General features: G+C 55.3%; 3 protein-coding genes and 3 non-coding genes across 11 annotated transcripts; 1 reads left to right on the top strand and 5 right to left on the bottom strand.

The window, feature by feature from the left end:
* Nucleotides 1-5,160: 5,160 nt before the first annotated feature.
* LOC102154339 (uncharacterized) lies at nucleotides 5,161-5,590 on the bottom strand. The gene is made up of 3 exons (NM_001384865.1): nucleotides 5,526-5,590; nucleotides 5,378-5,437; nucleotides 5,161-5,261 (listed from the first exon to the last, which is right to left on the bottom strand). Exons 1-3 carry the CDS (start codon nucleotides 5,538-5,540, stop codon nucleotides 5,250-5,252), a joined length of 87 nt encoding a protein of 28 aa, NP_001371794.1. The 5' UTR covers nucleotides 5,541-5,590; the 3' UTR covers nucleotides 5,161-5,249.
* A 2,956-nt stretch (nucleotides 5,591-8,546) lies between these two features.
* Nucleotides 8,547-12,784, top strand: ACP4 (acid phosphatase 4). The gene is made up of 11 exons (XM_038525642.1): nucleotides 8,547-8,660; nucleotides 8,732-8,836; nucleotides 8,910-8,996; nucleotides 9,824-9,970; nucleotides 10,252-10,350; nucleotides 10,475-10,570; nucleotides 11,308-11,440; nucleotides 11,522-11,604; nucleotides 12,070-12,194; nucleotides 12,412-12,590; nucleotides 12,669-12,784. Exons 1-11 carry the CDS (start codon nucleotides 8,547-8,549, stop codon nucleotides 12,782-12,784), a joined length of 1,284 nt encoding a protein of 427 aa, XP_038381570.1.
* Nucleotides 12,785-14,501: 1,717 nt separating this feature from the next.
* On the bottom strand, nucleotides 14,502-20,638 carry LOC484356 (Friend virus susceptibility protein 1-like). 6 transcript variants are annotated; one of them, XM_038528057.1, is made up of 5 exons: nucleotides 19,117-19,234; nucleotides 18,915-18,990; nucleotides 18,317-18,361; nucleotides 16,625-16,668; nucleotides 14,502-16,220 (listed from the first exon to the last, which is right to left on the bottom strand). In XM_038528057.1, exons 1-5 carry the CDS (start codon nucleotides 19,217-19,219, stop codon nucleotides 15,286-15,288), a joined length of 1,203 nt encoding a protein of 400 aa, XP_038383985.1. In that variant the 5' UTR covers nucleotides 19,220-19,234; the 3' UTR covers nucleotides 14,502-15,285. The 6 variants fall into 6 exon arrangements, with proteins under 6 accessions (XP_038383985.1, XP_038383989.1, XP_038383990.1 ...); XM_038528061.1 differs by lacking the exons at nucleotides 18,915-18,990; nucleotides 19,117-19,234 and adding an exon at nucleotides 20,289-20,638; XM_038528062.1 differs by lacking the exon at nucleotides 18,915-18,990 and having other exon boundaries at nucleotides 19,117-19,236.
* Nucleotides 16,292-16,382, bottom strand: LOC119869919. The gene has a single exon (XR_005354900.1). It is a non-coding gene; the product is annotated as a small nucleolar RNA SNORD88 (small nucleolar RNA).
* LOC119869920 lies at nucleotides 16,756-16,848 on the bottom strand. Its single transcript, XR_005354901.1, has one exon. It is a non-coding gene; the product is annotated as a small nucleolar RNA SNORD88 (small nucleolar RNA).
* On the bottom strand, nucleotides 18,441-18,532 carry LOC119869921. The gene has a single exon (XR_005354902.1). It is a non-coding gene; the product is annotated as a small nucleolar RNA SNORD88 (small nucleolar RNA).
* Nucleotides 20,639-23,164: the final 2,526 nt, after the last annotated feature.

Genomic DNA, 23,164 nt, shown 5'->3' with positions numbered 1-23,164 from the left:
GTCCCAAGGGGAAGGGCTGACGTGCTGGAGAAGGAGTAGATGTCCCAGGGGGAGGTGCTGGTGCTGACATCTCAGGGGGAGGGATTGACGCCCCAGGGGGAGGGATTGACGTCCCAGGGGGAGGGATTGACATCCCAGGAAGAGGGGCTGATATTCTAGGAGGTGTCAACAGCCCAGGGTAAGAGGTGATTTTCTGGGGGGAAGAAGTAACATCCCAGGGGGAGGGCCTAACATTCTGGGGGAGGAGCCAATGTTTCAGGGAGAGGGGCTGGCTGACATCTGGAGGGGGGAGGAGGAACTGACACCCCAAGGGGAGGGGCTGACATTCTGGGGAAGGAGTGGATGTCCCAGTGGGAGGGGCTGACACCCCAGGGGGAGGGGCTGATATTCTGGGAGAGGAGCTTACGTTTCAAGGGGTGGGGCCGACAACCCGGGCGGGTGGCGGTGGGGGGGACGGGGCCAAACATCCCCCACCCTTCAGAGCCTCCAGTCTCCTCACAATACTCTGTCCCTTCAAGTATTGGCTGAGCCGCGGCACCAACCTCTGCCATCCCCTGGAATCCCCGTGCCTGACCAGCGCAGAGCCTCTGCCCTCGCGGAGCCGGTAGCCTGGGGGAGACAGTCCTGAACGCAAACATATTTACCTCCCAGGCAGGAAGGAGGCAATTACTCGCTCGTAATCACTACCTCTGTTTCTCTCAGCAAAGAGCGAGGGGAGGCGGCGCCCCCAATCTGGCCTGGTTTGAGATGTTCCCAGCCGTGGGAGACAGACAGACTGTCATCAAATGTGGGGAAATAGCTGTCATGAGACTCCTCACCCCCTGACACCTGACACCTCTCCCTTCCCACCAGGAGCCCTCCTTCCGTGGCTGCAAAGGCGTAGGTTCTGTTCCTGTTGTCTGAGCACCGAATGCTTCCTAATCCTCACGCATCCCCGCGCCGGGTAGAGACTGAATTGCCGGGGGTCCCACTCTGGGTCAGGATGTCAGGGTCCAGGACGGTGGCAGTCCAGAGCCCACTCCCTTCCCGATGCGCACGGCCGGCTGTGCTATGGGTCTCCTGGTTCCCATTCTTGTCCATGTGGAATCAGATGAAGAGGGGATGGTGTGACAGCCTTACTCCTCTGTTTCATTTGCTTCTGTGACCCGCTCCTGAGATGTGGCCTGAAATGAACGATGTGCCATCCCCACCCTCTGGGTCTCACACTGACCCAGACCTGGGCTTACTCAGTGTTAATGATTCATTTCTTCGAAAATGGGGGCCTCCCACGTGCCTCCTCCTGTGGTGGGTGACACTGGGGACCCCGGAGGAGTCAGACCAGTACCCTGATCTCAAAGAGGCTGCAGGCTGGCCACAGAGACGGATATAGTCAGTGAGCTATCGAGTAGGCTGCGGCTGTGTCAGAGCAGGAGCCAGGTGTAAGGGGGAGGGGGCTTGAACCATGGAGTTGAGGGCTTTGATGGGCCTCATGGAAGGCCAGGCTCTGGGCACTGGGGAGCCGTGGGAGGTGTCTGAGCAGAGGAGAGGTGGAGTCAACACTGTATGTACAGAAGTCCCTCTGGGGTCCCCCGGGGGATGGAGATAGGCCAGGAGAAGGTAGGGGTGGGGGTCGTGGGGGAGAGAAGCCCTGAGTAGGGGCCAGGCCGTAGAGATGGAGGAGAGTGAAAGGAGGGAGAGGCTGGTAGTGGGCTCTAATCCAGGACACCGTCCCTCCCCTCCCCTCCTCCTGCTCTGGCAGAGCATGGTTCCCACTCTCTCCCCTTTACACCAACGCGAACCCCACACACCCTGTTTCTCCCAGCCTGGCTACACCCTCCGGGCCTCTCCTGTGGCCATCCTGGCTCCAGACTCCCCTCTTCCTGCTACCTGCCCTCAACTCCCTACCCTTGTCCTTCCAGAGGCAAACGTATTGACCTTCAAATTGCATGACCTTCAGAGCACCTCCATTTGCTGGTCTATAAAATGGGTGTATTCTCTTCTGATGGCTGCTGTAACAAATAGGGTGTCCGGCTTTGGGGTGCCACTGGGGGTGCCGAGCACCTTTTGCAGCCCGATGAGGGCCAGGCTACAGCCAGCAAGACTGACGGGAAGGCCCCAGCTGCCAGGGGTGCTGTGGGCCATGGGGACTGTCATTTCCATGCTGGTACCCCTTCCACCTGCTGCTTCGGCTGGAGCTGGTGGGGATGCAGAAGCCCAGGCTGGACATGGTAAAGGTGTGGCTGTGGCCAGGCCCTCTGCTTCTGCCGAGGGTGAGAGTCTGAGAAGGACACAGGTGAGAGGTCCAGCCTTCCTGGGAGGACCAGAAGAGAAATCCCAGAGGGGGGGGTTTGGAGACAGCATGGGGGAGGGCGGAAGGGGGGGGAGGTCCCAAATCCTCAAACTTGGGAGAATATGAGGCGTGAGGATTCAGCCAGAGATGGATAGCAGAATGGGGAGGCAGAGAGAGGGAGGTGTAGAGAGAGGGACAGGGGTGGGGGTGGGGAGACACAAGATCCTGAGAGACAGGGTGAGATAGAAGAGGTGGATGGGGGAGGGGAGGGGATATGTGCAGGTGTAAACTTGACTGCAAAGACGCGGGCTGGCAGATGGCAGCCAAGGCAGGGAGGGGAGGTGAGAGGCAGGTCAGGCTGCCGGGAGGGATCAAGTGGAAGAGGAGACAGAAAAAGATATGGAGACAAAGACCCAGTGAGAGACAGGAACACGAAGAGTTCTAGTGAAAGACGGAAATAGCACTGGCCTCGAGGCCTGAAGGACAGCGCTCGAGGAGACAGATGGACGGATGGACCGGGAGACAGACATGCAGACAGGGCCGTGCACCTGCAATGTAACGGTAGGACTGTGGACACAGCCGAGGAATTTGGAATGAGAGTGACCTGATTATCCCAGGTCGGAGTGATTCCTGGATGCGGGGCTCTGGGGGCACAGACTAGGACACCCTGGGCCCCCCGCTTTTCTGGCTCATGGGGTACCAACTATCATTCACGCCCATCTTCTCTTGCCACCCTGGGAAATGTGCCTCCCAACCACCTTTCCAATGCCCCCATCTTGGGGAAGAAACTACTTTGTTTGCTTTTCTTTGGTCTTCAAGCTCCCAAATGTTTCTAAGCCAAAGATTAATTTTTACTCCACGTTCTGAATCTTTGGATGGATCCACGGAGCTGCCTCAGAAATGCACTCAGCTCCAAGATTCGGGGCGGGGAATCTATCCTTTCCATCTTCAGAAAACCCATTACATAGATGCCTCTGACCCTGCTGCACATTAGAATCTCCGGGGGAGCTTTTAAAATCCAATCGATGTCCAGGCCCCATCCCCAGGCGTTGTGGTTTAAGTGGTCCAGGGAGGAGCTGGGCTCAGGAACTTTCAAAAGCTCCCCAGGGATCCCCCACAGGCAGAGGGCTGAGCCCCATCCATCTGAAGTGGCTGTGGTTGTGGAAATGCAACCTTAATAGCTCCTGGGAGACCAAGAACCACAGCACTAAATGGCTGGAAACTCTGGGGCAGGAGAAGGCACACACAAAAACAGACTTCTTTGTCTGTATTTGGCTGTTTTACAAGCATTAACAGCCAAGACTCAAGCTGGGGTCCCTTGGGAGTCAGATCCTATTCTGTGCACCCCATCTTCAAGCTCTCAGTCAGAGCCGCGAAAAACCAGGAGAGTGGGCAGCCACACTTGGAGCCGGAGGGATTTTAGGGAGTTGACACAGAGTAGACGCTGGAAAGGGCACTCCAGGCAGGGAGTATAGCACAGCACGTATGTGCAAAGGCACTGGGGAATGGCATTTGTTTACTATCTCTGAGATATATGTGGTTAAGCAAATACTGGTGGTTGGGTGGAGGTGGTAGGATGTAGGTGAGATGTAAAAAAGAAAAAAAAAAGGAAAAGAAAAGAAAAAAGATGAGAGGGAGTCAGGGCACACACAGTCTCCAAGGTCAGGCTGAAGGGCTGGGACTCTTGGGGCGGTGGTGGGACCCGGGGGTGCCACGGGAAGGCTGCGAGCAGGGAGGGACAGAGTCAGCTCTGGATGTACAAGGACCTCTGTGAGAGCTGAAGGAGAGGGACAGGCAGCAAGGCGAAGGTCCGGGGAGAGAGAAACCCTGGGTCGGGGAAGGAAGGTGCGGAATTCTGGTTTACGGAAGCCAAGTTCCCCCCAACAGCTCGGCCGAATAACTTCTGGCTGGGAAAATGGTCGCACACCGCCCCTGTGTGGTTGCTCGTGGTTCTGCAACCAGGGCCTCCCGCACGTTCGACCAGCCTCTAAATCAGGCCGCTTCTGAGAATGAAAGAGGGTGCTACTACCAAATACGCTGCGACAACCGGCCCAAAGTGTTCGCAGAATTGTAGTGAGGCTATAAACCCGTTCCTAACTGAAATGTGGCAGGCCGTTCCTGAGAAACCCAAGATGTTCAGTCACCCTATTCAGGAGCTGCCTTTTCAGCTGTTGACTGGAAATGAAATGGTTTATCAGATGAGAAGGTGGAGGAAGCTCAACCAAAGGCCAGGCTGTCACCCAGGGCGCTCCGTCTACTGGGGATGAAGGCAGGGAGTGGGGAGGAGGAGGTTAGTGAGGGAGCTGGTAACAGACTGTTTGGAGGTCTAGACCCTTCCATAGGAAGGGCCATTGACAAGTGGGTATTGAATAGGAGTTTTCTAACAAAAGAGGAAGATGTGTTAGTACAATATAACAATGAAGATGATAACTACAAACTTTTTGCAGGTGACAAATCCCATTCATGTCTTTGATCTTGAGTTTTTCTGGTTGTGACCCCCTGCGCCCACTGGACAAAGATTTTCACCTTTGCCTGACTGAGAAGAAAGCCAGGGTTCAGAGAGATGGAATATATCTGAAGTACACAGCAGTCTGCGTTGATACCAAATGAATCAGCCCAGCTCTCCCCCTCTCCCCTCTCTGTGCTTTTGCACCCAAAATTCAAATGTCCTTCCTCTTCTCCAACTGCTCCTGAAAGACTCTTACTCATCCCTCAAAACCCAGCTCAGATTCTGGGCTCCTGGTCTCAAACCAGAGAGTCCAGGGCTCTAGCCCCCTCCTTCCTCACACCCAGGAGACTGGACTCCTGGCCTTTCCTTCCTCAGACTCAGAGATCTGTCCCTCAAACAGAGCTGGGGATCCTGTGCACCAGCCAGGGATGGAACGAGATGTGCTGATTCAGTCCATTTATTTGGTCTCAGAGGCCAGAGTCATGATCCAGGGCAGAATGCTCTTGGGTTAGGTGTCCTGTGTTTGTCTTCTCATTGCTGAGCCTAAGGGAGGAAGACACAGAGATACACAGAGGCTTGGGGAAGGAGGAGAGGCTAACTAGATACAGTGAGGGCCAAAGAGACAGATTCAGGCCATCCCCCACCCTCTTCCTACTCACCTTGTTGAAGAAGTAGATGGAGGCAAGGATGGTGAATACAGCTATGGCCAGGGTTACATTCTGTGGGGAGCAGTCAGAGGTCAGAGCCCACTCCCTCCCTCCCCTCCTTCCCAGCCTCCCTCCCCCTGCCAGACTGCCCCCTCCTCACTTCCTGAAAGTTCATGGTCATGGTCTTGAGCTCTGTGTTTGCTTGACCTTCCTCTTCCCTTCCTGGATTCTGAGCCAGTGAGGCCAGATCAGCCACCAGAACCTAAGAGGGGTTGCTTGGGAGACCAGAATGGTGGCCGTGGTGACCAGAGAAGGGCATTCTGGGTAGAGGGGACACTGGGGGTGCAGAATGTTACATGCAGTATCTGAACTTGAGATTGGAACATTTGAGATTGGAGAATCCACACCTCCATTGCTACACTGAGGAGTTTGTCCCCCACCTACCCACCCCAGGGGGCTGGGGAGGCATGGGAGGGTGTGAACAGGGGAGGCATTGAGTCAGCTCTGAGTGTCAGTGTACTGGAGCAGGGGGGAGGCTGGAAGCCTGCAGGTGGCCCAGGCCAAATTTCCTTCCTCACCGTCTGCCAGACACAAAGTTGAGAGAAGCAGCAGTTGGACTGGGCATTCCAGAGTCTCGTCACCAGTTCTGGGGGTGGGGGCAGTGGCAGCGGTGGTGGTGCCAACTTCCCCACCTGTGGGGCACAGACCTAGGGACAGCGCCGGAGACTTCAACAGTCCTCCCACTAGTATCACAGACATCTAACTCTCTGTCCATTAGGCCTTTAGAACCAACTTCTCGGAAATATAAGGGGAGAAAAACCAAGTACCATCAAATGTCATGACCCACAGATTCCATGTTTGTGAATTCGCTTACTCGCTAAATTATGTCATCCCCAAAGTGCATACTCGGTGCCCTCTCGCGGTCACTCCTGGATATGCACAGAACGGCTAAAATGTTGAGCTGCTGGTTGCACACGGATTCCCTGATGAGGTCGGATGAGGTGACGCTCTGCCTTCAGGTTTCTGCTCTCAGAGAGATGACCAGAGATGGGAGCCCGGGCGCAGCCTGGTGCAGCGCAGGGACGTCCTGCTGGACGGTTTTGCATCCCAACTAGGGCACCTGTGACTGGAGTAACCTTAGGCAAATCATCCTCAGAGTTCCTGCTGGGCCCAGTCCTTATCCAGAGGGCAGGGAGCAAAGACCCAGCTGAAGACAGGCCTGATCCCATTCCTGGGGGCTCCTCCCTCACTACCTAATCACCTCCCAAGGCCCCACCTCCCAATACCATCACCTTGGGGGTTATGAGTTTGGGGAGACTCAGGAAGCAGGCTGAGGAGAGTGAGCATGCCAGTGAGCCATGCTGCGGTGCCCCTGAAGAGGCATCTTTATTTGTTTAAAGCACACTGCCACTGCCATGGATGGGACACTGTCTGAGACAGCCATGCTGTGATTCTCACTTTTTGGTGATCGATGCCCCTGTAGGCCACTCACTCCCTCATTGGACAGAACTGCTCTGTGAAAACGAAGCAGTTTAGGCTGGAAATAGTGTTGGGGACTTCTGGGGGCGTGGCTACAAAAGACACTGCTGTCCCTGTGGAAGAAGCCAGCGCGGGCCAGGAGGTGGGGAGCTGAGGCCCCTGGCCAGCAGCCACGCTGATGAGCTTAGAAGCAGCTCTTCCAGCCTCACTCAAGTACTCAAATGAGGGTCATCTGGGTGGCTCAGTGGTTGAGTGTCTGCCTTTGGCTCAGGTCGTGAACCCGGGGTCCGGAGTTCGACTCCCGCATCGGGCTCCTTGAAGGGAGCCTGCTTCTCTCTCTGCCTTTGTCTCTGCCTCTCTCTGTGTGTCTCTCATGAATAAATAAATAAAATCTTTAAAAAAAAAGTTAAAGAAATTTTCAAATGACTGTAGCCCCAGCCCACAGACTATGATCTGGTGAGGACCCTAAGCCAAGGCCACTTAGCTAGCTAGCTAGCCACTCCCAAAGTTGCCACCCACCAAAACTGGGAGGGAAATAATGAGTGGCTCTTGTCTCAAACCCCATGTCATCACCAATGCCCTCATTCCATTTTTGCAAATTTGCCTACTTGCTAAATACTTTGGTATCCCCAAATGCATACTGATTGCCCTCTCTGTCACTCATGGACATGCGCAGAATGGCTAAAATGCTGAGTTGCTGTATGAACACGTGTTCCCAGCTGAGATCGGACGGGGTGACACTGCGCTTGGAACTCACTAATCCTCAAAGCAACTCTGACGTACAGATTGCACTTGTTCCTGTTTTATGAATTTTATGAATGAGGAGGCACAGAGAGGTGCAGTGACTTGCCCAAAGTTGCACAGCTTATAAACAGTGAAGCTAGGATTGGAATCCAGGGATCCCTGGGTGGCGCAGCGGTTTGGCGCCTGCCTTTGGCCCAGGGTGCGATCCTGGAGACCCGGGATCGAGTCCCACGTCGGGCTCCTGGTGCATGGAGCCTGCTTCTCCCTCTGCCTGTGTCTCTGCCTCTCTCTCTCTCTCTCTCTCTGTGATGACTATCATAAATTAAAAAAAAAAAAAAAAAAAAGGATTGGAATCCAGCCTATCCAAATCCAAATCCAGGATCTGGGCGTTCCACTGCTGGGCCATGCTGGCTTGGGCCAGTTGTGGGTGACACTGGGGAAAGGTGACATCTCTCAGAGGCCCAAGGGAGCTTCAAAGAGCTCCGACATTGAAGGGGTGAGAATAGGAAAAAACAGAACTTGGGCTGAGGGGAGGGAGGAGAAAGCAGAGAATGTGTCTGGAATGTGGGTCTGGGTATGTGTGTTGGTCTTGGTCTCCTTTTGCACCCAGGTTAAGGGCCCCTGGTTCAAATCCAGCTTTGCCACCCTCTGCTTATTATGCTCCCTCCGGCAAATTACTTAACCCCCCTGTGCCTCGGTTTCCCCATCTGCATGATGGGGATGGTGATAACCATATCAACCTCTGGCAGAGGTAGAGTGAGGATGAAACACGTTAATCCACTGGCTAATCCGAGGCTGTCAAAGGCCCTGGGGGGAGCTGGATCCCAGGAGGCCACCCTGGCTCCTGGGGGGAGGCATGCCGGGACCTGCTTTTCGGGGGGTGCTGAGGCAGGGGTAATGAGCAGGTGGGGCTGCGGCATAGACAGTGGGCTGAGCTCAGCGTCTGGGCTGTTTGGAGATGGCCAGGCCAGGGTTTTGGGGCCTCCCCGTTGGACCTCTCCTGCTCCTGCTCCTGCTGCTGCCACCGCCGCCCCAAGCCCTGACAGAAGGACCCCTGGTGTTTGTGGCTGTGGTGAGGTGTCCCCTGCCCCGGCCTGGCCCCTCAGCTCCCCCAGGCCGGCCCTGACCTGGCCCTGTCCTCAGGTGTTCCGCCACGGCGACCGGGCCCCGCTGGCTTCCTACCCCACCGACCCACACAAGGAGGCCATCACTGCTCTGTGGCCGAGAGGCCTGGGCCAGCTGACTACGGTGAGAAGCTAGGGGTGTGGGTGAGGAGTAGGAGGGTGGGGAGGGGGTCCGCTGAGGCTCGCTCCATCCTCAGGAGGGGGTCCGCCAGCAGCTGGAGCTGGGACGCTTCCTGAGGAGCCGCTACGAGGCCTTTCTGAGCCCGGAGTATCGGCGGGAGGAGGTACTGCCAACGAGGACCCTCCTGGCCTCCTGACCTCTCACCTCTGACTTCCACTGCCCCCAACACTCACCGTGGGCTTCTACCTCTGGCCTTCGAACTCCAACAACCTGACTTGCACCCCATATCTGATCTCTGACCTCCAAACCATCAACTAATTTACGCTGACCTCTGACCCCATCTAAATAGGAGTCATCAAGCTTCACCTCTGACCTCAGGCCTCTATCAACTCTGACTTTACTTTCTGGCCTCCACCTCTGTCTTCTGACTCCCACCAACTCCAACCAGCCCCTCTCACCTCTGGTTTCTAACTCCAAAACTTGCCTGGCTGGGACTTTGACCCTTGTCGGTTTAATTTGCCCTCCTTAGCTCTAATCTTTTATCTCTATTTTCCATCAAATCTGAGTTCTCTTTCCTGTGTCCTCCTCTGTCTTTGGATATCCCTTGATTAGGATTGTTCCTCCTGACGCCTGACCCCTGAGAGACAGGCACTGACCCCTGGGCCCACTTTGTCCTTCTAAACTTGAACCCCAAATTCTGGTCACTAGCAACTCTGATCTTCCTTTCTTTCATCGATGCAACTGATCCCTTTGAACCCCATGTCTGCCCAACTTCTGACCTCCAACCCGACGGCTCCTGAAATTGACCTCTGACGCCTGATCCCACCTTCCACTACAGAAGACCAGACACTCCAGCTCACCCTGAGCTTTGACTCCCAGCACCCAACCTTTGACCCTGAACTGAACCCGAAGCTTTTGGTTTGCTGCTGCAGCTGACCAACCTCCGACCCAACACGAGTCCCCTTGCCTGCCTTCTCCCCGCCACCTCAGGTGTATGTTCGCAGCACCGACTTTGACCGCACGCTGGAGAGCGCTCAGGCCAACCTGGCGGGGCTATTTCCCGAGGCTGCCCCAGGGCGCCCAGAGGCTGCTTGGAGGCCCATCCCTGTGCACACGGTGCCGGTGACTGAGGACAAGGTCAGGGGGCTGGACAGGTGCAGGGGGTGGGAGGCTTGAGGGGGACAGAGCCCCCGAGGTGGGGGAAGCCAATGACTGAGAGCAAATGAGAACCTCCCCGCGCAGAGCTATCTGGGCAGGGTGAGCCACCATCCCCATGCTGTACAGCCAGGTTGGGGGGGGTACCATGTACTTTGAAGAGAGAGATCTGGACAAGGAGGGCTTCAGAGCCCCATCTCCCCATGTGCTGTGACTGTGGGGTCCCAGTCATGCTGTCCCCTCTGAGCCTCAGTTTTCCCCAGCTGCTGAGGTTCCCCACACGCAGCTGTCCTCGATACCATGAGCTGCTGAGAGAGGCCACGGAAGCTACGGAGTACCAGACTGCCCTGGAGGGCTGGACAGTGAGCGGGCCATGGGGCAGGCTGGGGTAGGGAAGGGTGTGGGGTGAGTGGGTGCATGGGCATGGGGGGTGCGACAGGGATGGGCGAGGAGTCCCGGTGGACTCATCTAGCCCGGTGCACGCAGGACTTCCTGACTCACCTTGAGAACTACACGGGGCTGTCATTGGTCGGAGAGCCACTCCGCAGGGCGTGGAAGGTTCTGGACACGCTGATGTGCCAGGTGAGCCCACCGCCCCACCCCCCAGCCCAATGATTAAGGGCACTGAGATTCAAATCCCAGCTTTGCTGCTCACTACCTGCGTTCCCTCAAGCGAGTACTTAAACCTTGGTGCCTGTTTGCCCATCTGCACAGTGGAGATGACAACACCCTTATCAGCACCCCTTGGGGCTTCTGTGAGGATCACAACAGGTCAACCCACAGGCTATGCTTAGGATAGTGCCCGGCACACAGTGAGGCCTGCAGGGAGGCTTGAGGCTCCTGGTCTCTTGGGGGGAAGCTCCCAGAACCAAAATTTGAGCAGCAGGAGCTGACGTGAATGGGCATGATGCTCTTCAGATAGTGTTTGCTTACCCCATTCTGTAAAAATTACCCTACTTGCACAGTGGGAATAGCAAGGTGTGCAATTAAGGGGGCTGCCCAGCCCCCGCTTGGATGTGTTCTGAGGGAGATGGTGTTGCCACCATGGGGCCCTTCTAGATTCCAAAGCATCTGAAGCTTGAAACACCTCTGGCTCCGTGCGTGAAGGCTCCTGGGCTGTGGGGTGATGATCATTATTGTTAATTAATGATTGCTATTGGCCATAACTTCCTAAGCTCGGTGCTTCCAGACCGAGCACATGAGGGATTCGGGGGAAGGGTAGGAGAGAGGACTGCAGCTAAGGCGGACAGCGCAGGCCCGGGGTGTGTGAGGGGAGCTCGGGATGTCCTGGTCACTTTGTCTTCTCTGTCTCTCTCCAGCAAGCCCATGGTCTTCCCCTCCCATCCTGGGCCTCCCCGAATGTCCTCCGGACCCTAGCCCAGATCTCAGCTTTGGATATTGGGGCCCATGTGGGTCCACCCCGAGCAGCTGAGAAGGCCCAGCTGACAGGGGGTGAGATGTGGGGCTGGGAGGTTGGGAGGCCAAAGCGCCTTCCGCTACGGGATTTTCAGCACTCTGTTCTTGCCCTCTCAGGGATCCTGCTGGATGCCATTCTTGCCAACTTCTCTCGGGTCCAGCGCCTGGCACTGCCCCTCAAGATGGTTATGTACTCAGCTGTGAGTCTTTGGGAAGGGAGGCAGTGCCTCTGGGCACAGGGATGAGGGGGATGGCAGATAGCAATGTGGGTGAGGAAGAGCTGGTGGGGTGGTCTCAATGGAACTTCAGCCCACTGCCTTGGGTAACTGATATCTCCAAACCATACTCTCAGACCATACACTAGAGGTACACAGTCTGAAAGGAGGGAAGTGATGGGGTTGTAAGATAATTTAGCTCTTCTGGAAGGACAAGCTGTTTAATCAAGCTGCCCCATCACATTTTTGCATCTATCTGACCAATGTTCATTAAATGATTCCCTGTAACTGGTGGGACGGACTGCCTCCAGGGTGAGTCGATTTGGGAGGTGGGTTGGTCCTAAGAGATCTGGGGGACATCTGGGAGGCAGCTGGATGCACAAGTCTAGAGATCAGGAGAGAGGAGACATCAGAGAGGAGCCCTGTCTCAGCCCTGGGATCCACTTGCAGCACGACAGCACTCTGCTGGCCCTCCAGGGAGCCCTGGGTCTCTATGACGGGCACACCCCACCGTATGCTGCCTGCCTCGGCTTTGAATTCCGGAGGCGCCTTGGGGACCCGGACGAAGATGCAGGGTAAGGAGGGTGTGGCGCCTGGGAATGGGCAGGACAGAACCGTCTCAAGAAGAGAGATCCGGTCCCAGGTGGAGGGGGAGTTGTGCAGGATGGCAGGAAGTTGACAGGTGAGGAGGCAGGAGCCCAGTGTCTCCGTTTGGCTACTCTTTCAGGTTTATATCAGTGGTGGGGAAGGTAAGGAGGGGCCTGGGTGTTACCACCTCCTGTCTCCCTCCAGGAATATCACCATCTCTCTTTTCTACCGAAACGACTCCACCGGCCTGCCCCTGCCCCTCAGCCTTCCCGGGTGCCCAGGCGCCTGCCCACTAGGCCGCTTCCGCCAGCTCACCGCCCCGGCCCGGCCTCCGGCTCATGGGGTCCCCTGCCATGGCTCCCATGAGCCTGCCACCCCTGCAGGTGACGGCCATTGGCGTTGGGATGGGAGCGTGGGGGGACCCCAGTCCCAAGACTCACACTCCCATGTTCTCCCCACAGCCACTGTGGTGCCCCTGCTGGCTGGGGCAGTGGCAGTGCTGGCAGCACTCAGCATGGTGCTGGGCCTGCTGGCCTGGAGACCCAGCTGCCTGCGGGCCTTGGGGGGCCCCGTGTGAGCTGGGAAACCAGGCACCCCCTCTCCCACAGCTGGCATTGCATTCCAACACGTCTGCTCACCTGCTGCTTTGGCTTCCGAGACTTACTGTGTGCGCCCATTTCTGTGGGAAATGAGGGGAGGATTCCCTGGCCTGGAAGTGGCAAGTTGTGTGCACACACGTGTGTAGGCCTGCATTAAGGGCACTTTGCACATGTGGCCCATGTGTTTACATTTGTACAGACACGTGTGAACGTTTCTGCATTGATATATGGGTACATGCAGGGTGGCTGCACCTATACATTTGCACACATACGCACACATCCATGTGACCCATTTCCATGCACACACGTGCATGGGGTAGGAGTGCAGTCCCTATTGGTAAGTGAAGGTGTGTCTGATGTGTTTGGGTGTCTGTACTCACACACTTTTATCCATGCAGAGGAGTGCACAGTATGTCAGCACATGTGATGCGTACACCTCCTCAGTTAGCCCCTGTGGGGCACACTCTATGGTGACCCGGCCTGAGAGTCAGGACAGCAGGACTGCGGTGACCCTTGCTAGCCCTCAATGCTGTAGGGACTGGTGGCACCTTGCTGTCCATCCTCTGGGAGCAGGGGACAGGTCAGGCAAGCCTTGTAGAGTGAGAGCTCACAAGAGCAGGGCCCAGAGCCACAGGCAAGGTGGAGGCCATGACTCAAGTGACCCACCTCTATGCTTCCCTCATTTGGCAGAGCCAGGACTAATTCATCAGACCCAGCAACCCTGGCTGTTAATCTCCTGGAAGCCAGCAGAGCAGGTGGGGCTCAGGGCTGCTCAGTGCAGCACAGGCCATTATGGGTTTGGACTCACTTGGGTGCTATCTGCTGCAATACCCACTGGCTGCCATGTGGCTATTTGAATAACATGGAAAATTCAGGTCTCAGCTGCACTGGCCACAATTCAGACTGGCTACACGTGGCTGGTGGCTGCCCTACTGGTCAGACAGTACAGACAGGGTTCCTATCATCCCAAGCACAGAGTAGGACAGTGCTCAAGATTAAGAAAAGCTATTACACACCTACTAATAAAGCCAGCAGGCACTGAGGCCAAATCTGGGGTACCAGCCCTGTCCCTGGCCACATCCCAAAGCATGGCACCAAGGGTCATACCTGTCATTGGGTCTGTGTGGACACACTGTTCTATCAGTGAGGAGCCTGGAGTGCAGCAGGTACCTATTAGATGGAACAGTTGAGAGGTGGTCAGAGGTGAGGTGGGGGCTTATAGCCAATAGCTACTCCTAACCACCAGGACCCCAAATATCCTTCTGGACAGAGTAAGGTGCAAGGCTCCTTGGAATGGGTGGTGGAAATGGCTGGGGTGGGGTTGGACTGGGGCCAGCAGCCGTCTTAATAGCTTAGAAAGGCTTGCAACTTCCCTCCTTGATAGCATCTCTGGGTAGGGGGCAGGGACTCAGTAATTCATAGGGCCCTGCCCATCATTGCCCCTGCAGGTATGGAGTGATCACAGGGCCTCAGAACGCCTCCACGCACTTCTGGGTGGAGGGGCATCATTCAGACCCAAAAGTTCTAGTTGTGAGCGGCCCAAGTAGGAGCCCAGCCTTCTCAGCATGCTGGAATGGCCCAGGCAGAGATGGTAGTTTCCCTGAGGCCGCTGTGCATGATCCTTACCTTCACCCTGGAGGGCTCTGGATTCAGCTTCACACCAGGACGACAAACCCAGTCAGACACCACAGTCCACACACAGCAATGCTCACGCTTTTTAATTAGTGCAATGTGCCTAGCATGGCCTGCCATGGTGGCCATCTGTCATGAACCTGATTCTTGGTGCTGACACTTTTAACCCAGTTGTGACAGACACTGGCTGGTCAGAGGTGACACATCCACTTAGAGAAATCAGATGGGGCTGGCTGCCCCCTCTCCAGGTGGGCAAACAGCAAAAGTCCACTTTAAAAGGGAAAGGAATCGGAAAAGTCTTAAGAGAAACACCATTCCAAGAGAACAAAGCATCCGTTAAAACCAAAGTGTTGCATATGCTTAAATTATTAGATAAAAACACTGCATTTAAAAATACCTTAAGAAAAAGGGTGCAAATTTCAAGGTGCTTTCATGTCATGGGCTGTGGGGTCTCCCCACTTGGCCTGTAGTGCTTTGGGGGCCCGTGTGGCAGAGGGCTGGGTGCCCACCCTGTGTGCCAATTAATCAGGCTGAAATTGAAATGTACCAGACCTCAACAGAGCAGGTGAGCAGGTTGTGCCCTGGGGAAATAAGGCACCCAGGGCCACCAGCTAGCTTGCTGGCCTCCAATGCTCTGGCTGGAGACACCTGTAGGGTAGCCAGGAGGCAAGGAACATTCCTTTCTTCTGGGAACCTCAAATACAGTAATGGGGCAGTTTGCCCCAGGGAAGCTGGAGAACAGGCAGATGGGCCAGTCCTCAGTCCATGCTGCGGGTGCTTGGGAGGCACTGGCTCAGACTGTGTCTCTCCTGGAATTGAACCATCTGGAAGACCAGGCCTGGGAGGCCTAGTCATGACGCACGGGCACAGGTGGTTCCTCCCCACAGGCCTGGTCTGAGTAGGGGGGTGGTGGGGGCTGCTCCTCCCCCAGCATGTAGGCAGGGTGGCTGCGGCTGCGCTTGGCCTCTTTAATGTACAGCTCCAGGAGGACCTTGGTGGGCTGCTTGTCCACCCTCTCCTTGGGCACGCCATGGCTCAGCAGCCAGCCCATGAGATCTTTGCGTGTCGGGTTGGGCCCCAACATGAGCTTGGCTCGGCCTGGCTGGCTCTGGCGCCAGAGCAGGCCCACATCGGCGATGGTCTGGATCTCCATCACTGCCTCCAGCACCGTCATGCCCTTGACCAGCAGGCTGACCAGTGAGAGCCGCAGCTCAGAGGGTGCGGCTGTCAGCAGGCGCCGCTGGAGGCCCTGTGTGAAGGGCACATCCTCGGGCGCAGGCCTGGGCCCCTGATCTGCTGCAGGAGGTGATGGTGACTCACGGTAGATCCAGTCAAGCATGCCCAGCTCCCTCACCAGCTGGATGCCCTCCTCCATGGTGGTCCAGGGGCGGAAGGGCAGCTCGGTGGCCTCGAAGTGTAGGAAGGATTCCCAGCGCTGGCGCCAGGCCAGCAGCAGCCAGGTGAGCAGCGTCTTGCAGCCACCCCGCAGGGTCTTACAGCGGTAGTTGAAGATGGCATCGCTGGTCAGGTCACCCAGCAGGGCTAGCTCTCCAGAATTCAGGGACAGGGCTGGGCCTCCCTGGTCATACACCCGCAGGATCCAGGTGATCATGAGCTCATTGGGGTTCTGCTTGAAGCGCCGCGAGATGGCCAGGAGCTCGGTGTATGTGTAGTAACGGTCCCCCCGCCCTATCTGGGTAGGCGCCAGGGCTCTCTCGGCCATGATCACAGCTGTCCCCTGCAGGGAACTGTAGGAAGCCCGGAGGGGTGTGGCCACAGGAGCTTCAGGGAAAGACAGAAGTCATCAGGTGGGAAAACAGCCACCCCCCCTAGAGCTCCCCCCCTCCAGAGTGGGGCCCCTCAGATCCCCAGGTGTCAAAGGTCCTGGGGGGCACTGTGTCCTCAGGGGAGGTCAGAGCCCAGTGCTGGACATCATGGGGGTCCCAAGCACAGCCCCTTCAGAAGCTGTGACAGTGAGCGTTACTGCGACCTCTGCAGTAACCAACTCTTCTTGCCACCCCCGCTTCCTAGGGATACTGTGAGAAGTTAGGTCAATTTAGTGCTTGGCACTAGGCCCAGCTCTGAGTAAATGCTCAGCATTTGCTTTTATAGTACCATGACCTACAGATTTTATGATAAATTTATTATTATTATGGTATTGAGAGCAAAGCCTCTCTTGTTCTTACCAAGGACAGGAACGGTGGGGGCCTGGGACTCCTGGGGGAACCACCTGCAGACAGGAACGGGTCAGAGAGGGGGAAGAGCAGGTCATTGGGGAGTGGCAACCATGGACCTCCACTCCTCCCTCCCCAGAGTGGGGCCCCTCAGAACCCCTGGGTGTCAAAGGTCCCTGGGGGGCACTGTGTCCTCAGGGGAGGTCAGAGCCCAGTGCTGGACATCACAGGGGCCCCGATGCTCTTGTTCTCCTCCCCACTCAGGTCCCAAAGCCACCTGTCTCCAGTCCTAAGGGGAACGACAGCAAGAGCTCATCCAGGTAGGACAAATGACCAATACCTGGCCATTGGGGTGTCACATGCCTTTTGATGCCATACCCCTCCACCACCTCCTCTCTTCTTGACCACCCCTCACTGTGGCTCATTCCTGGGTGCCACTTGTATGATCTGCAGCTACTGCCTTCAGCACCTGACCCCACAGCCCCCAACTCCAGGGCTGTTTCTCCTCCTGGAAAAAGGGAAGAAATTTGCCTGGCACACCAGTGAGGTGAAGGGGGTCCTCCCTCCTCTGCTCAGCTCCAAGAAGCACCCTACTGAACACACTCCCACATCTGTTCTGCTCTCACCTCAAGCCTGTTCTCCTTGTGCATCTTCCAAAGCCTCCAGTTCTGTTCTTGTTTCCTCCCCTCATCATCCCCGCCATACAAATGGCAGCTTCCTACCCCACTGTCCCGGATCTTCCTTCTCAGCAGCAGCGACCGTTCAGAGCTCTACAGGGGACACCTCAGGCCCTCAGAATGGTACTCCTGATCTGCAGTCTGAGCTCACCCATCACAGAAAGGAGCTTTTCCTCCTTAAAGTGCCTGTCAGCAAGAGTTGAAACCTCCAAGGACCCCAGAGAATACACTCCCAGTCCTATTATCACCACAGCCAATGTTCTTTCTGTTCCTGACACCCTAGGAACAGCCTGTTTCTTTTTAGATAATAGGTCTTTACACCCATTTTATGATTTAGTTCTTTGAAACACTTGAGAAACATTCTCCAGATAAATGGAGAATGGTTTACACAATGGTTTTGTGTAAATGAAGGATTACTTTAACAACTGTATCAGTTTATGCACACAGGATTCTTTTTTTTTTGCACACAGGATTCTTGAGACAAGCTCTGCTTCAAGATACAATCTACAAAACCCTGTTATCAACAGTGATAAATGCTGCCAGCTTGTTTCTTTTCTTCTGCTGACTCTGAAAACTAGATTTCGGATTAGTCCTTTTTCTTGAAACATAAACACACGTTTATTTTCTTTCCACAATCCTTGTATTCTCCAATTCGACCCTACCTTTGAAAGCAGGAAACATCACTGCCCCTCTCCCAACCGTGCGGAGGATTCAGGCCCATACGCTCCTAACATATATAGATATAGAAACTGCTCTACAGATATAGAAACTGAGGCTCAGGAGAGCCATCGCTTGACTAGCTCTCTAAGCCCATGAACAGCAGAGCTGGGATTTGGACCCAGGCCCATTCTGGCTAGATTTCCACTGCTATAAATGAACTGGGATTTGCATGTAAATCCCCAGCACAAATGTTGGCACATAAATTAGGTCCCAGAGAAATCTGATGTGAAATCATCCCAAATCAAAGTTTTTTAGACTGGGGGGTGGGGGTGGGGTGGGGCTAGGGAGTGGAAGCAAGGGTTCTCACCAAGATGGGAGTGGTAGTGGGTGGTCCCTCAGCTTGAAGATACACCTGTAACACAGGAAGTACTTGGTGAGGATGGAGGAAGAAACAGTCTGTGGCAGGGAGGGGTCCAGAGACCTCAAAACCAGGGCCTCTCAGATCCCCAGGTGTCAAAGGTCCTGGGAGGCACTGCATCCTCAGGGGTGATAGGAGCCCAGTGCTGAACATCATGGGAGGCCCGGTCCCCACTACAACCAGTCTCAAGGCCAATCATCTTCAGGAATGGAGGCCAAACTAACTGCACTCAAAGACTGGGAAACACAAAATCTATTAGGAAGGTATGAAAACCCCCAACTCTCCCCATGGAGACACACAGGATACACCACCTCCCCAGGGTCACAGGTCCATAGGGGACTGTCCAAACCCACTACATGGAGAAAACCCAGTGTCTATCACCCCCTGCCCAGCTTTACAGATTTTCACCATTCAGCTACCCTTGCTAGTCACTCGAAACAGTGAAAGTGGCTTAAAATGCACATCCCTTGGAAGAACCTATTGGGAGATAAAAAGGAAGGAGCTATTCTAGGGGAAAAAAAACCCCTAGGATATAAGCAGCACATACAACAACCAGGGACCCTTTACTGCAACCACTGTGGAACAAATCAGCAGAGGAAGACATTTTGGAGAGGACTCCGGCTCTATAAACACAAAGCACACAGGAGACAGCATCATTTTGGAGATAAAGTATTAACGATATTGGGTGAGATTCAAAACGTGCTTTCAAAACACACACACAAAGCGCAAAGAAAGCAAACATGGGACACCTGGGTAGCTGAGCGGTTGTGCGTCTGCCTTAGGCTCAGGGCGTGACCCCGGCGTCCTGGGATCCCCAGTGGGAGCCTGGTTCCCCCTCTGCCCGTGTCTCATGAATACATAAATATAATCTTAAGGAAAAAAAAAAGCGCAAACATGGCAAAATGTTACAAGTGCGAAACTGCTGGCTAGTTCCTGGCTACGCTTGAGGAATTTTAATGATAAAACACGAAAGAGGAATACATCGGACAACTGCGAGAAGGCGCGCCAGGGATGGAGAAAAATCCTTCCCTCGCGACATGCCAATAGTTAGGGTGAAGCCCGTGGTATTCCAGGTGGCTGCCTGAAGGGACAGCAGGCTCCGCTAGACAGAATTTTTGGTGGGTGGTGGTTGGGAGACAGAACACGAGCCAGCTGCCCGGGGGCTGGGCCTTCTCGGCACTCAGGGGACGGGCGTCCGAGACCCCAGGGCCAACTAGCCCAGAAGTAACGTTTCACAGAACTGATGCGGGGAGCGAACACCAACTCTGGTATTCGGAGGGACCGTGTCATCCTGACTCCAGAGGGCAAATGCCCCACTTGCTTTCTCCTAAGGCCACACCCACGTGGTTCTCAGAAACAACCCGGTAATTCATTTCGAGGCTCCGCTCCCCCTTACTCCTTCGAAACCCCGAGATCCCGCCTCTCCCCCCTCCAACACCTTTGTTCTAGGTTGTACAGAACGTCAGCCACGTGGAATCGGCAAAAACAGCGACTGCCCGAGGAAAACACATGTAGCCAGCATAGGCGTGGAAAACCTCAGAGAGCAGAACTCAAGGGTCACACGCGCCCTCCGCCCCTCCCCCATTCCGCCCCCCAAGAAAAAAGGCCAAGATGGCGGAGCCCTGCGACGTGGGAAGCAGAGATGGCGCAGCCCGGCTGCGGTGCAAAGGCGCTGTGGCCCCGGAGGCCCTGGCGCGCTCCGGCGGCAGGAGGCCTCCCCTCGGGCCGCCACCGCCCGCTCTGCACAGGACCCCGGCTTGCCTCTGAGGGCGCGCCGGGGTCTCCCAGGGGCCCTGGCTCCGTCCCCGCCCTGGCGTGGCCGCCCCGCCGCAGCCCCGGGGCGCCTCCGGATGAGGGCGGCCCAGACCCCAACGCCCACCCGCACAGACGGAAAGGGGCCAAGAGGCCAAACACAGCTCACCAGCCCCTCACTCGCTCCAAAGCGTGCGCGGGTGGCCTCGAGTCCCGCTTTATAGTGCGCGCCGCTCGCAAGGCCCGCCACACGCGCTCGCCCGGGCTCCGCCCCGAGGCGTCCAGCACGCGCGCCGGGGCCGGGACCCCCCCTTTGGCACTTGGGGAAGCGAATCACGGTTGTTTTCGCTAAAATCTTCCCGAGCGGACCGTCCGATGTTGTCCCTGGAGGCGGACAAAAGGAGGAGTGGGATATCGGGCCCCGTTGTCCTGGCACGGGCATCAGGCAATGCGAGGACAGCAGCCATGGCGGGCTGGAAAGGGGCAGGACCCCGCACGAGGACGGGGCCAGACCCAGAGGCAACTGGAATTGCCAGCGCGGCAGCCGCGCGGAGGCGGGTGCGAGGGGCGGGGCTGACCCCCACGGAGACCCGGCGCGGGGTGGGGGCGCGGCCAGCGCGGAGATTGACAGGGGGCGTTCCGGGGCCGCGCACGCGTGGTGGAGAATGAGAGGCTGGTCCTGCGCTGGGCGAGCAGGGATCGGTGCCTGGACGCGGGAGCGGGAATGCTGCGCTCCTGGATCTAGGGGAGGGAGGAGGGGGCTGGGGGCCAGGATTCCCGGGCTGAGTGAGGGCCGGCCCCCCTGCTCCCGCAACCCGCCTCCCCTCCCAGTAGTTTAAATGATCTAGAACCTGGGGCTTGGATTCTTGGTAGACTTGGAGCTCTCTTTATTTTTTTTAAGATTTTATTTATTCATGAGAATATTTTTAAGATTTTATTTATTTATTCTTTCTTTTTAGATTTTATTTAGATATTATTTATTTATTCAAATCCCAGCTCATAGGCAAAGGGGGAGGCCGGCTGCCTTCGAGGAGCCTGATACGGGACTTGATCCCAGGACTCAAGCCCTGAGTCACAGGCGGACGCCCAACCACTGAGCCACCCAAGCATCTGGGATGTTTCATTTTTTATCTTTGAAAAAAAAAATGCTTACGATCATGTCAGTTTAAAAATACTTTGGTTTGGGACGCCTGAGTGGCTCAGCGGTTGAGCTTCAGCCTCTGGCTGAAAGCCTGATCCTGGGATCTGGTTTGAGTCCCACATCAGTCTCCCTGCATGGAGCCTGCTTCTCCCTCTGCCTGTGTCTCGGCCTCTCTCTGTGTGTGTCTCATGAATAAATAAAATACTTCAAACCCATCCATCAGATCGCCACTGTCGATGTGTAGACTTTTTACTTTATGGCTATACACCCACATACACGTGTTATGGGTAGATGCACTCCTCCCACTCCATTTTGTCCCATAAATAATCCCCCCCCCATCAGTGCATGCAGTGCACTCATTGCTTAAACAGTGACAAAGCATTCCCTTCTGTGAGTGGGACACACGTTGTTTACCTGGTCTCCCTTGTCATTTGGATTGTTTTCTTACTTCCAGTGAGGAGATGCCTCCCATGAAGCTCATGGTATGAAGTTAAAGGAAGTAACCTATACTCTTCTGGTAAGAAAAGGATACCTTTCCCCTCACTGGTTTTTCCCTCACTCAGAGTGAAGCGAAGCCCTCACTGTGCCCCACAAGGCCCAGAGTGACCTGGCCCCTGTTCCTCCTATACCCCTGTCCCCCTCTCCCTTGCTTTGGCTGCACTAGCACATTGGCTTCCCTAGTCTTCTTGGAACGTGCCAAGGAAGGACATTTGTACCTCAGGACCTTTGCACTTGCTGTTCCCTCTGCCAAGAATCCTTTCCTCCAGTCTATCCCCATGGCTCTCCTCTCTTCAGTTATGTGTCTGCTCAGATGTCACCTTGGCAGGCAGCTCCCACCCCGTCCCAGACCCGCCTCTCTTCCCCTCCTTTATTTTTCCTCATAGCACTTATCCTTAACATATCTATTTGTTTGTGGGCATATATTTTTGCCTCTCTGGCAAAATGTCAAGCTGTAAAAACAAGGATTTGTGTCTAGGTTGATCCTTGCTGTAGATCCAGTGTCTGCCACATACTTGCAGCTCAATTTTCATTTAAAGATGAACAAATTTGAGAGCCTTTTGTGGGAGAGAAGCAGAAGGATTATTTTAGCAACGCTTTGTTCTTTAGCAAAGAGCACATATGATGGACTAGGTGTTATGTTAAACTCCACCTAGGTTGAGGTACTGTCATCATCCCCATTTTTACAGTTGAGGAAACAGACCGGATGGTTCAACACCTGGACACAGGTCACAGCGCTAATAAGTGGCAGAGCCTTATTACAGAGCCTTACAGCCTAACCACTGAGATGGAGGTAGAGGAGACCCCCCAAATCGAGACCCTGAGAGGGACCCAGGGAGTGAGATAAACTTGTACTTGAGTTTCGACCTTGTTCTGCTCAACAAATGACTTTTTTTTTTTTTAAAGATTTTATTTATTCATTCAGAGAGAGCGAGAGAGAGGCAGAGACACAGGCAGAGGGAGGAGCAGGCCCCATGCAGGAAGCCCGATGTGGGACTCAATCCCGGGTCTCCAGGATCACACCCCAGGCTGCAGGCGGCACTAAACCGCTGCGCCACCGGGGCTGCCCAACAAATGACTCTGATAGCAAAAATATGCTACATAGGTAGATGGGGGGACACTTGGGTGGCTCAGTGGTTAAGTGTCTGCCTTCAGCTCAGGTCATGATTCCGGGGTCCTGGGATCGAGTCCTGCAATGGGCTCCCCACAGGGAGCCTGCTTCTCCCTCTGCCTATGTCTCTGCCTCTCTCTGTGTGTCTCTCATGAATAAATAAAATCTTAAAAAAATAGGTAGATGGATAAATAGATAATTTTTAAAAAGAATAGCTCTGTGCTGGTGTGGGTGTGTTAGGGGACAAAAGGAGGTGGTGACAGGGGCTGCCGGTCAAGACAGGAGGTAAAGTGTG

This window comes from Canis lupus, chromosome 1, assembly GCF_011100685.1.
Source record: "Canis lupus familiaris isolate Mischka breed German Shepherd chromosome 1, alternate assembly UU_Cfam_GSD_1.0, whole genome shotgun sequence".
NCBI classification, from domain to species: Eukaryota; Metazoa; Chordata; class Mammalia; order Carnivora; family Canidae; genus Canis; species Canis lupus.
This window is presented reverse-complemented; position numbering and strand designations above follow the sequence as displayed.